Here is an 11936-nt window from a genome sequence, read left to right as displayed (position 1 = left end):
TTGACACGCAGCCGTTTTGGCCAATCAGCGGCAGGTTCTGGTAGTCGGGAGCTGGGCTTGCCCAATGGGAAAGCAGCAAGGCGGGGCCTGGCTGTGGGAGATGCGCGGCGAGCGCGGAGAGACGGGACAGAACAGCGGAGGGCGCTCCGGCGGATCGTGTTCGGCTCTGGTGCTCGTCCACACCGAGGAAAAGGAGAGCGGAGCGGAGCCCATCGACACCCCGTCGCGTCGCACCGCATCGCATCTCGTCGCGCCGCTCATCACGGACTCGGCTGCGTCACTTCGTGTCCCCGCGCTGAAGAAGAATGTCCCTCATTGAGGAGTACGAGGACGGGGAATACGAGCGCGCGCCCAAGCGCCTGAAGACGGAGCAGCAGGAGCAGCAGCAGCAGCAGCAGCAGGAGGAGGAGGAGGAGGAGGCGGAAGAAGAGGTGGCGGAGGAAGAGGAGGACGAGGAGGAGGAGGAAGAGGTGGAGGAGGGCGAGGACCTGGAGGAGGGCGAGGACTCGGACTCGGCGGCGTCTGCCGGGCTGCCGGCGGACCAGGAGCGTGGCTCCGGCCCGGGAGCCGAGAAGAGGACCCCCTGGGCCGCCTCCAAGCACGGGGCTGCGAGGAGGGTAAGAGGGGCTGGTCGGGCTGGTGGGGGGTCGTGCGGCGCGAGACACGGACGGACGCGCTGCTCTACTCGTACTGTAGTACCTGCGCTAAACAGCGTATGACGACGCGTCAGGTGCCAAGCCAAAAATGTGACATGATGACATGTCTGTCAGGGATTTTATAATAGGGTCCGCATTTGACAATCTTTGCTCCGCACTAACAATGTGTTGCGCGCGGATATTCTCGTTACGCTACGAAAAGGACGGCGTTGTTTGATCTTTGCATCATCTGAATTGAATACGTTACGTGATTGCTGTGGTGAGTGCAGCTCATCATGATGACGGGCGACGATACAGTGCAGCGCAGCGGTGCCGGATCCCCGGTCCACACTTGATGAACTTTCGTTCCCCAACTATGGACCCGGTTACCCCCATCCCCTCACTTATTTTAAATACCCCCTGGTTCGGTCTGGTTCGGTCTGGTCCGGCTCGTGAGGAGAATCGGCTCTCCGCGCTCAGCCTTATAATTTAAAAAACACACGAGACATAATTCATAAAGTACTGTGAAAACACGTGAAATGGTGTTTCGGGTTTTGAACCAAGCTCAACCCGCGCAAGTCTTGGATCTTTCACCATGGAGGCACCTGAACACCTTTTTTTTATTTAAATGTCACCTTTTACGCCATTAGACCGTTACTGCGCCTTACACCGTTAGACCCAAGATTTCAGATAAAAAGTGCCAGGTTGGCTGCTTAGGGAGGTTAGGTGGGTTGGCAGAATGCTGGAAACCTCTGTCTGCAATGAAGTTCGGCGGCATCGCGGCTGAACGATTTGAGACGGAGGAAGAATGGCTGGAGGTAGGGAAAAGCTCACGGGGAACATGGTACGCGTGGGTTGCAGTCAACGGAGAACATGGTACAGGTGGGTTAGTCAACGGTTGGAGTGGGCACAGGTGGGACCCCATCAACCAGCTGTTGCATCGCTTTGGGGTAACGCACCAAGGTTGTGGTATCATTTGTACTGTTCAGATGCCCCGTTGTGAAACCGACGCAGTTGCTCGCTTGCCAATTCACTGCACACTTGGCGGATTTGCACGGCGCACACGCCGCGGTTAGGCCCATTTGGAGTAATCCCTGTCAACTTTCCGCCCCGGTAAAACTGGATGGCGAATCCGATATATAACTGCCAGGTGACATCAACTGTATGAGGATCGGACACCCAGGCAATAAGAATGCCGGCATCGATGAACAGAACATCAGGGTGAGAACTGTAACTGCTGTTTGGTACCACCACAGGCTGTTGAGTCATGCCGTATGGGTATGGGTTCATATGCAGTGTGTCTCGCACCCTTATCGCACAGGATCTTCTCCATTGTGCCAAGCGATTAACAGTGAGACCACATAAATACTGAACGGTAACATGGATGCCCCCCCACCACATCTTCCTAAAAACAGAACAATCAGCTTCCTATGATTATGTACGTGCCCTCGATGTAACCCTCCTTCAAGTACCAGTTGGGCGGCACGCCAACCTGTGCCTGTATTGCCTCCATCTAACTATTAGTTTTTAAAGCCAGATAGCGAGAGATAAACTTGTTTTTTTTGGGGGGGGCACCTATCTGAGCACCATCTGTGACAGTCATTAGTGTGGCCCCTTGCTCGGGGGCGCTGTCGAGGCGCTATCGCGATTAACCACGCTGGATGGCGTAGCGTTGAGAAGCGCCGCCGTGCACATCTTATTCTGGTGATCAGCTCCCCTCTTATCGCTGAGCGAAGCCTTTGAGTCTCCCGCCGCGAGCCGGGTGCCGGAGCCGGCTGCTTTACGGACGATACCGTGGGCCGTGCCTTTATCTGCGCGCCGCTCGATTCCGTTTTACATAAATTAAATCTCCGACGTTTCTTGGCGGACAACAGATTGGCTATCGCTTTTGATTGATAAAGATGAAATGCGAAGGCGTCGTTTTGCAACATTTTTATCAGCGCACTTTTATTGTTGCATTATTTCACGAATTGATGGCGACAGCTTCTAATAGCAGGGAATGCTAATTTAGGAAGTGGGGGCTTTTTTTAAAAAAGCCTTTTCTTAAGGTTCCAACAGCACTTCCTCTTCTGGCATCTGAACCTGCAGGCCACTGGTGTCCTTTTCCTTAGCTAGAAACCACTGGCTTCCCCTCGTGCTTCTTTGTGTCTCGCTGCTCCTTTTGTCCTGGTGTCACCTGCAGCTGTGTCACTGGGATGGGGCTGGAGATTGGGGGTGGGATGGCGGCGGTCGTGGCAACGTTTCGCCAAAGAACTCGCTCAGACACCTAGCAGGAAGCGCTTTGTGTTTCGCGATCCTTTTTATTGGCTGTGTGCGGAGGCAGGATTGAACATCACAAATCTCTGGAATAAATCCCCCACCTACCAAAAAAAAAGTACCTGCCCGTAGGCATACAGCCCAGATTATTGACAGAAATAATATAAAAAATGAGACATTGCCCTATTAATATATATTTGTCCAGGAGCATCAACCTGTTGGATCGGAGCAGCGCTCGTGTGTTTGACACCAGGGATTGCTTGTCATGTCCAGCTGCGCCCGGGTGCGAGTCGGCTGCAGGGGCACGGGGGGATCTCACGGTGCGGGTGCATGCCTTAATGGGATTGTATCTGCTATAAACAGAGCGCGAGTCCTCTAAGAAATTGGATATTGATTTTCATTTTCTAATGCGGTATGCATCAGGCGGAAATAAGCCGTGATGGTCCAGCGTTTGCTTTACTTGGGGGGGGGGGAGTTGGGAGGGGCGGGGCCAGACCGGTCCGTTCAAGCAGGGACCACCCGGGTAGAGGTGAAGCGACAAGCTGCCGACCTCTTCTGGTCACATCGATTGTGCCGCTGTCCCGGCTGGCTGGACGTGCCGCGAATGGCCTTTACCAGCTTTGTGCTAATTTGAGACGGTCCCTTTTGCAATTTGTATTTACAATAATTGGTGAAATATGATTTGTTTGCGCTGCACCGCAGAAGATGGTATTTTCCCGTCAGAGAAGCTGACAGCCGAGGGTTATATTTTAACGGAAAATGACATGGTGGCAGGAGTGAGCGTACCCTGCATTGCGGTGATTCTCGCTCCGTTACAGCACTGCGATATTTCCTCAGGTGACCGTCATGGTAAACATGGTTAACTCACCTGTGTGGTCCTTTGACTTTCTTCCACAGGCAAAAAGCCCCTTGTTTTGCATGGGATGTTTACGCAGATTTGTGTGTATTATTAATGTGCCCTTTGCAAAATGGGTCACCTCCCGGTAAGATGAGGCCAAACCGAGCCGCGTGCAGGAAGAGCACAACTGCGCCTTTGATAAAGTAACACTCGTGTCTGTCTTGTGTCCAGTACACAGCACTCTCAGTTCTTCCTTTTCACTTTAAATCACGTCTTTTACCTACTGGTGGAATAAAGGGCCACTGTGTATGAACTGGTTCCCGGAGCCTTGATGATGGCTGCAGTGGCTCCTCAAAGTGCTGGCCCTGGGTGCTGCGTCTCTGAAAGGTAGTAAGGGGACGGAGGGGCGGCTCTCGAAAGGGCGGTGGCAGCGAAGTCGTTCTCCAACATCCTTTTTACCAAATTGCTTAGTTCCTACTTTTAAAATTGCCCGGCCTTGACAGGGAGCCTCGAACGGGAACGCGGCTGTTCGTCAAGGTGTCACCGTTCATTTTTTAATTTATTTATTGTCTTCCGGCGCCCGCGTCCAGCCATTGCGTCAGTTTTTTTCCGAAAGGCGAAGACGCACCCCTCCACAGCCGCCCGCCGTCACCTTGTTAGGGTGCTGACAGCCAACTCCCGGCTCCGGCTGCGACTGCTGCTTACGCAGCGCTTCTGACAAACTCCTACCCCTGACAGTCCCTTGCCGGGGAATTCAGAACAAAATACCTCCCCCGCGCGCACGCACACACACACACACACACACACACACACACGCACACACACACACGCACGCACACACACACACACACGCACCATTTTTGCTGGGCATTTTCTGTCCATCTTTTTAATTCCCAGGGGAACTTCCTTTGGTTGCTGGGCGGCTGTGCTGTTAGCGGTACCGTTTGCCAGTGCCGAAGTCAGCGGCATTGCCGTGCCCGGCTGTGGGCTCCCAGGGCGACGCTTCACGGGACTCACACACCTTTGTTCTATTATTGCTTTTTCTACCCGGCTCGGCACGCACACTCCTTACCCAGCCCGCGTCGTTATGGGTCAATTATGACCTTATAAATTGCCCCCCCTCGGGTCCTGGGAGGGGAATTGTTCTCCAGGCTGCCTCCATTTGTACACCTGTGTGTGTTTTGATGATTGGGGGGGGGGATTGTTCTGGGGTGCTACGGAGGGCTGGTGCCCCACGACCCCCAGGGATCCAGAGGTGCTCGAGCCAAGAGCTGTGTTTGACTCGGGTTCAGCCGCACTTGCCAAGTTACCACAGCGACAGATGGAGGCGTGCAGAACTCCAGCTTCATCGCTCCACGCTGTCACACACGTCTGAAAGTTTCCGCTGAGCAACGAGTAGGATCTTGGGCGGCGAGCAAAGGTTTTCTTCCTGTTTCTGAGAAAATCGGATGCAATATATGCGAGTGATACATGCCGTGGCTGCAGGTGAGGGCAGTCGCTGGAGGGCTTGATGGAACCGCTGACCCGGACGGGGCCATCTGTCCAGTGCAAACGGCCTGGGGGGGCAGGTAAAGAGGGCAATTCCTGGAGGAGGTTATCGCCTGCTGTCCACATGACCAGAAACCGGTTTGCTTCTGCTGGGTTTTGCGTCACTGGAAGCGTCTCGATCGCAAAGGGCTCGCAGGAACTGCGCTGCCACGGCACCCCGTTCTCCTTCGGCGCTTCTCAGCCGCGCGTCGTTTCTTTCTGTTTTCATTTGAAACAGTTTCCTTCATGGTAGCGGCTCTGGGGAGGAGTGCCGAGGCTCGAAAGGAAACGCAGGTTGTGTTTGCAGTTCTGCGGTCCTCAGGCACCCAGCAACGGTCTTATCAGATGGTAGAGAGAGCAGGGGATGGCGAGGGTGAGATGCAACTGTTGTTATGGAGACATCTTAATTTCGCTTTGGCCATAAAAGGAGCTGGAGCAGCTTTTCGGAAAACGTAATAAATATAAAAAAGTCACCGCAGAGTTTTGCAGGGCAGGCGTACAGGTTTCAAAAAAAAAATTCCTGTCGAGTAAGGTGTTTGTTTCTCAGAAAGTACAAATGTGTGATACACTCAGTCGTAGTTTAATTAGTTTTTTCAGATAAGTACGGTAGTGCTTAAGGTCATAGACTTTTAACCTGGTGGTTGCTAGTTTGAGCCCCACTTCCCAAGTGACATGACATGTCCATTATTATTATTATTTACATTTATTTATTTAGCAGACGGTTTTCTCCAAAGCCACTTCAACGAACTCCATGTTGTGTTTTCAGCCCACACACCTTATTCACCATGGTGACTTAAACTACTAGATACACTACTTACACTGGGTCACTCATCCATACATCAGTGGAACACACACACACACTCACTCACACACTCACTCACTCACTCACTCACTCACTCACTCACTCACTCACTCACTATGGGTGAACCTGAACAGCATGTCTTTGGACTGTGGGAGGAAACCGGAGCACCTGGAGGAAACCCACGCAGACACGGGGAGAACATATAAAACTCCATTATTATGAGTCTGCCTTGAAAAGTGGAGGGGTTATTTTTAATAATTTAAATACGTTTAAGTTTATTATTATGACCATTAAGTCATGTATCTGACACTTTTCTCCACACTGACTTTTGTGACTTTAGTTGGTGCCCTGCAGTATTTATTTACCTGTTCATGCAGCGGGGTAATTTTTTACTGCATGAGTTCGGGGTATGTACTTTGGTTTAGGCTACTGCAGCAGGAGGAAGGATTCAAACCTGGGTCCCCTGATTACAGCTTTAACTGCTACGCCCCCTGCTGTCCTACGTGCTCTCCTGCAGACCAAGGCCTAGGCTGTACAGTAGGCTCTTTGTTCACTCTGCCGTGTTCTCCACAGGGTGACTTGTTTTACATGCTGATGCGACTGCTTAGCCCAGGTTAGCCTGGTGCCCCGGACCCATGAGGCAGGCGATGGGAGCGACCGGACAAACCTGCATTCGTATTCATGCCGCGTCCCGTCTGTCTGTATTAAAGTTTGATGTTGTTGGGGTTAAGACCGCCCTGGGATTACTCGCTTTTAACTCCGCCACGCTGTGATCTACAAATCATCCTCCGCGGCAGCTCAGAAGACCCAGGCGAAGGCCGGGTTTGAGACTGCGATGGATTCGCCCAGCCCTCTTCGAGAGCTTCTTTGCTCTTGACTGTTAATTCTCAGCCAGGGGGTGCAGTGGCGCAGTGGGTTGGACTGGGTCCTGCTCTCTGGTGGGTCTGGGGTTCAAGTCCTGCTTGGGGTGCCGTGCGGCGGACTGGCGTCCCGTCCTGGGTGTGTCCCCTCCCCCTCCGGCCTTACGCCCTGTGTTGCCGGGTAGGCTCCGGTTCCCCGCGACCCCGTATGGGACAAGCAGTTCAGAAAATGTGTGTGTGTGTGTGTGTGTGTGTTAATTCTCAAATAACTTGGATGTGTACACACCGACCGGGGTGGGTTAGTTGGTGTTTTTCTCCAGCCCCTCTGTTTTCCCAGCATCTGCTGTTGTTGTCAGCGTCCCATCCCCCCCTCGGCACACAGGTTCCCACCAGGTGTCGGCGCCTTGCTTCTGCACACATCTTTGTCACTCTGTGTCGTTGGTCAGGAATAAAAACTTGGGAATTATAGCTACGATGGACCGTTAAATGCCGCGCAATGAGAAACGCACACGGTTAGCGGGAGCCGCTTGCATCCTCGGTCCTCACTCGGTACAATTTTGGCTTGATTACATTTCCATATTGTCAATACAGAGGTGAATTTTACTGTGTTGGGGGACAAGTGGAGTAAACTGGCGTTTGATTCGAACGCTGCTCTGTCAGCCGTGGAGAGCCAGCGCTCCGGTTGGACGGTTTAGCCTCTCGACTTGCGGTCCCATCTGGCCGTGTTGCTGGATGTGTGATGAGTAATTATTTACATGGCCGGCAGTAACGAGCTTCCTGTCCCATTTCAGCAACCGCTCTGTGGACGGTTCGAGCGGGGCGCTCCGGGGTGGTTTGACCGAAGATGGACGGGGCCAGGTTGTGGTGCGACGGAGGAAGGAGCCCTCCCCGACGCGGCACTCGCAGCCTTCGCGGGTCGGTCTGCTGTCGAGTCGCTGTGACGATGGTAGACAAATAGTCCTGTTCCAGCGTTCGTAAGCAGCAGTTTCATCCCAGGCTTGACAGCTGCTGCCGCCCTCCTTGTTTGCAGGGCGTGTGAGAAACACAAGGTGATTGATCCAACCGGGAGAAGGCAAAACGGCCGTTTCCCGACAAAGAGCCACACATAGAGGTGGCAGAAATCTAGTTAACGCTCGTATGGAGCCGCGGGAGGGAGCGTTGTCCTTGGCGTTTTACTGATGCTTCTGTGATGCTGTGCATCTCTTGCACTGTCGTGCAGTAGGTGGAGAGACAGCACATGACCCGCAGTGGTTATGATCAAACTGTCTGGGACACAGAGGACATGACCACTACTTTTTTTTTTACTTCTGTATTTGCTCTTTTTTTGCAGTCTGACTTGTTGAAATGAGAAATGTTCCATCTCTGGATCACATGACCTCTCTTACTGGTCTGCCTCTGGAACCACGTCCAAGTACCGGTGGGGTGGGGGGGATCTGCTCAGGTCTCTTGTGGGGGAGGAGTCTGGAATTTACATTTGCATTTATCTGATGCTTTTCTCAAAAGTGATTTATAGTGTTAAGCTGCTTTACAATTATTTACTATAACACTTCAGAATTACTTACCCAGTTATACAGCTGGGTAATTTTGCTGGAGTAATTTAGGGTAAGGACCTTTCTCAAGGGTACTACAGCTGGGATTTGAACCTGTGATCTTCAGGTCTAAAGGTAGCAGCTTTAACCACTGCGCTACCAGCTGTTCATAAGCTGACATTTAGGTCAAACTAAATTGTAGACAATTAGTGTCTGGACCAGGAATAGGGACACAAGACTTTTTTATGCAAGCCTTCTCAAGTTTTAAGAGTGCAGTGCGTCTTCATACTCGATTGCGTGTTTTCCCTTCCTTCCTCTTTTGATGACATCAGCTGTCGCATGCAGCAGGGAGGGATCCCGCACGTTTGAGATCTGAACCTCCATCGCCTGCATTTTTCCTCAACGTGGGGGAATTTGGCTTTGTTGCAGTTATCTGTTTTTTCTGTTTCTTGCATGCGCGTGCGTGCGCGCGAGACCCGTCTCCGGAGCACTGTTTGTGTGTCTGCGATGGATTGCTGCCCATTTCTCCCTGGCCTGAGCCGTGTCACAGTTGTAAATGTAAATGATCCTAATTCCACCTTGGCCAGATGTTTGCATGTGGAATGGGAACATGAATCCCGCTCAGCTCCGCTCTGCAACCAGGGTGGGAATTATGCCTGCATATCGCTGGGACATTTGCATATCAATTGGAAATTTGCATCTGCAGCTCCAGCAAACAAGGCTCGGTCAAGGCAACCGAAAATTGTCTCTTTCTCTCCAGTCGGAGGGCAACCCAATCGTATTAACGGGCGTAGCAGCCGGCTCGCGATGCCACGCGCTGCCTAATGCTCTGGTTAGTTTACTAATCGAGCCCTTAATTTGGGTTCTTAATCACCGCAGCACACTCCGTCTGTGGTCTCTCCAGCGCTGCGGGACACGTGGACGGTCCGACGGGTGTCCGAGGATGACCTTGCGTCGGAATACCTCTGCGGTTTTCCTCGATGACCTCATCCCCACCTCCACTGAATACGGTCCCAGGAACCTGGATGAGTCAAACGCAGTCGGCGCCGATACGAGCGTCATCATCGGGCTGGAGCCTCTCATCTCAGGCAACGTGGTGTCTGGGTTTGTCACTCAGAGACAAAGGCTTGCGATCTTAAAATAATCGATGCCTGAGGCAGGTTGCGTCCAGCTGTGCGCCACCCGGGGAAGCAGACTAGCGCCCCCTAGCTCGGCCTGGTACGGTGTGATGCCTGGCCCCGCCCACTGGTGGTGGTGGGGGGGGGGGGGGGGCGGTCACGCTGAACGGCGGCACCCTCAGAACGCATCCACCACAGTGCATTATCTTCAATAACGTCGTGTCATGCGCTCGGTGTTATCGCAGCGAGATTTACAGCGGAGCTGTAATGGCTGCGAAATTAGGTTCTGCCTTTGAATGGCGGGGGGGAGGGGCCAGTGCAGGGAAACGGCGTAAAAATACGATGGTGGTAGCCTCAAGACGAGAGGACATCAAAGTGGAAAGTGTGCGTGCGTAATTATGAAAGTGGGGCGGAGAAGCAGATCTTAAAATGAAGATGTGTGCCGTTTGGCTGGGGGAGGCTTGGTGCTTCCTGGTATTGGGGCGTGATGGTCGGCCCCATGTGACTCAGGGGCTCACAACGAGACATCTTAAATCTTCACTCATGAGATGTCCTTCACTGCTTTCTTGCTCTGACTGTGTGTGTGCGTGTGCATGCATGTGTGTGTAACTGGGCTACGCTACAAAGCCTCCCCCGCTGTTGAATGGGCCCTGAGAGCTTCTCAACGCGAAAAAAGACGGGGGTCATCAAGCACATCAAAAGGCCGAGATGCAGATTGCGGCCAAAGACGTGCAAATTTCGAGCACATCCATCTCGTGAGTGTTTTTGCATTTGCTTTTTTCCCCTCGTTTTTTTTTCCACCCCCCCATCTGCAGCTCTTCGCTTCCAAGGCCTTACCGGGTTCTGTTCTCCGCTCTCGGCTGCACGCTCGCACGTAGCGTCGTGCTCCGCGTGGGTGTCTCTTCTGCACGAAGAATGTTCCGGATCGGATGTGACCCTAGCTTCCCATGGCCGTCGGCTCGGCTCCGCCCTCGCGGCTCATTGATTGACGCATGCCCATCCTGTGGAGGTTCGAGCGCCACAGAGTGTCATTCGTTTGCTGTCAGTGGCGTCGCTGTGTGGAGCGCAGTGGCTTGAGGAAAACTGGCGCCATGTGCCGGGGCTGGGTGAAAGTTGGCCTGACATCTTGCCTTTGAAACGTCCTCAGCAGGACTCGGGGATCGGGGAGGCTGCGTGCCAGGGTTCGCCAGAGAGGGGAGACCCCACGGGACTCCACATGTGACACAACCCCCCTCCGCCACCCCACCCGTCTGTACGCCGCAGCAGAAATAATGCACCGCACCGCATCGTGAACGAGCAGCTAATGTGCCATCTGCAAACAGCGACAAGAAAACAAAATTAAAAATGAGCTCCTGTCACTGTTAACAGAGTTGGGACCCTTATGGACTTGCACCGGTGGAGCCCTCCCCCCCCCAGCCATCTCCCACAGACATGCTGCTACAACACCTTTGTCTTAGTGGGGCAGCAGAGGGAGTATTGCTTAGAGCTGCCGCTTTGCGCTCGAAGGACCCGGGTTCAAAGCCCACCTCCTGCTGTAGGACCCTTGATTGAGGTACTTACCCTGAATTGATACGGTGAAAATGGCCCAGCTGTTTAAATGAGTAGATGTGTGGTGTGAGTAGTTCAGCACTTTAGTCACTTTGAAGAAAAATGTTAAATAAAGGAATAAATGTAAATAGTCTCATCACGACCCTCCCATGATAAGGGCTGGTGGACAGGGAGGCAGTGGGAAGCCCCCCATGGTGGCCTTGGTGAGAAAAGGAGACTGAGGAGGGTAGCCCCTCCACTGAAGCATCATTACACCCCCCCCAGGTGCAAGGTCAGAGGTCGACAGCACTTGTCAACAGTGAACAGGCAGCTTCTGCTGTTTATTTTGGGCTTTGTGCGTGTTCCGGGGGAAGCCCCCCACTATCACTCCGGTTTCCTCCTCTCTGGTTTGCGGTGGGTCCTCCAGCACCCAGGCAGTGGAGGAGTATGTCATTTAATAGCAAAAATTATACGCAACGTTATTTATGGGGAGCGCGCGCATGTTTGTCTCGGCGGCTGTCAGGCACGGCCAGGTCCCGTGTCATTCATACTGTGCGCCTGCGCCTTCGTTTCCCAATTTCCTCCCAGGCCTCGCTGACGGCAAGATGCCACGGGACGGTGGCGGGACTCGACGGCTGTTGTCAAGGTGTGCGATGAAATATGACTTCAGAGACGAGCTGTGAGCGAGAGCCCGTTTTCCTTCGGGGGGAAACAGGAGGTGATCGGCGTTCGTCCCCGACATTAAAACGGAAGCGGCACGTGGCGCTGAAGTGCTGCCAGTGCGTCTCTCTCTGTGGCGCTTGCTCTTCATTGCAGTGCCGTTGCCTCTCATGGACCGTGCGTG

The 11936-nt window shown here is 53.2% G+C and overlaps 1 protein-coding gene across 2 annotated transcripts in view; it reads left to right on the top strand.

The window, feature by feature from the left end:
* Positions 1-113: 113 nt before the first annotated feature.
* LOC108927134 (heterogeneous nuclear ribonucleoprotein L-like) overlaps positions 114-11936 on the top strand; it is a 37208-nt gene continuing 25385 nt past the window's right edge. The window contains exons 1-2 of one of the 2 annotated variants that reach the window (XM_029251126.1): positions 114-367; positions 464-617. In XM_029251126.1, coding sequence (XP_029106959.1) covers positions 306-367; positions 464-617 — 216 coding nt within the window. In that variant the 5' untranslated portion in view covers positions 114-305. Of the gene's footprint in view, positions 368-437; positions 618-11936 lie in introns of those variants that run through there. The other variant, XM_029251125.1, reaches the window with a different exon arrangement.

The sequence above is a fragment of the Scleropages formosus genome, chromosome 4, assembly GCF_900964775.1.
Source record: "Scleropages formosus chromosome 4, fSclFor1.1, whole genome shotgun sequence".
NCBI classification, from domain to species: domain Eukaryota; kingdom Metazoa; phylum Chordata; class Actinopteri; order Osteoglossiformes; family Osteoglossidae; genus Scleropages; species Scleropages formosus.
The sequence above is the reverse complement of the archived record's forward strand: the minus strand, read 5'-3'. Positions and strand labels throughout refer to the sequence as shown.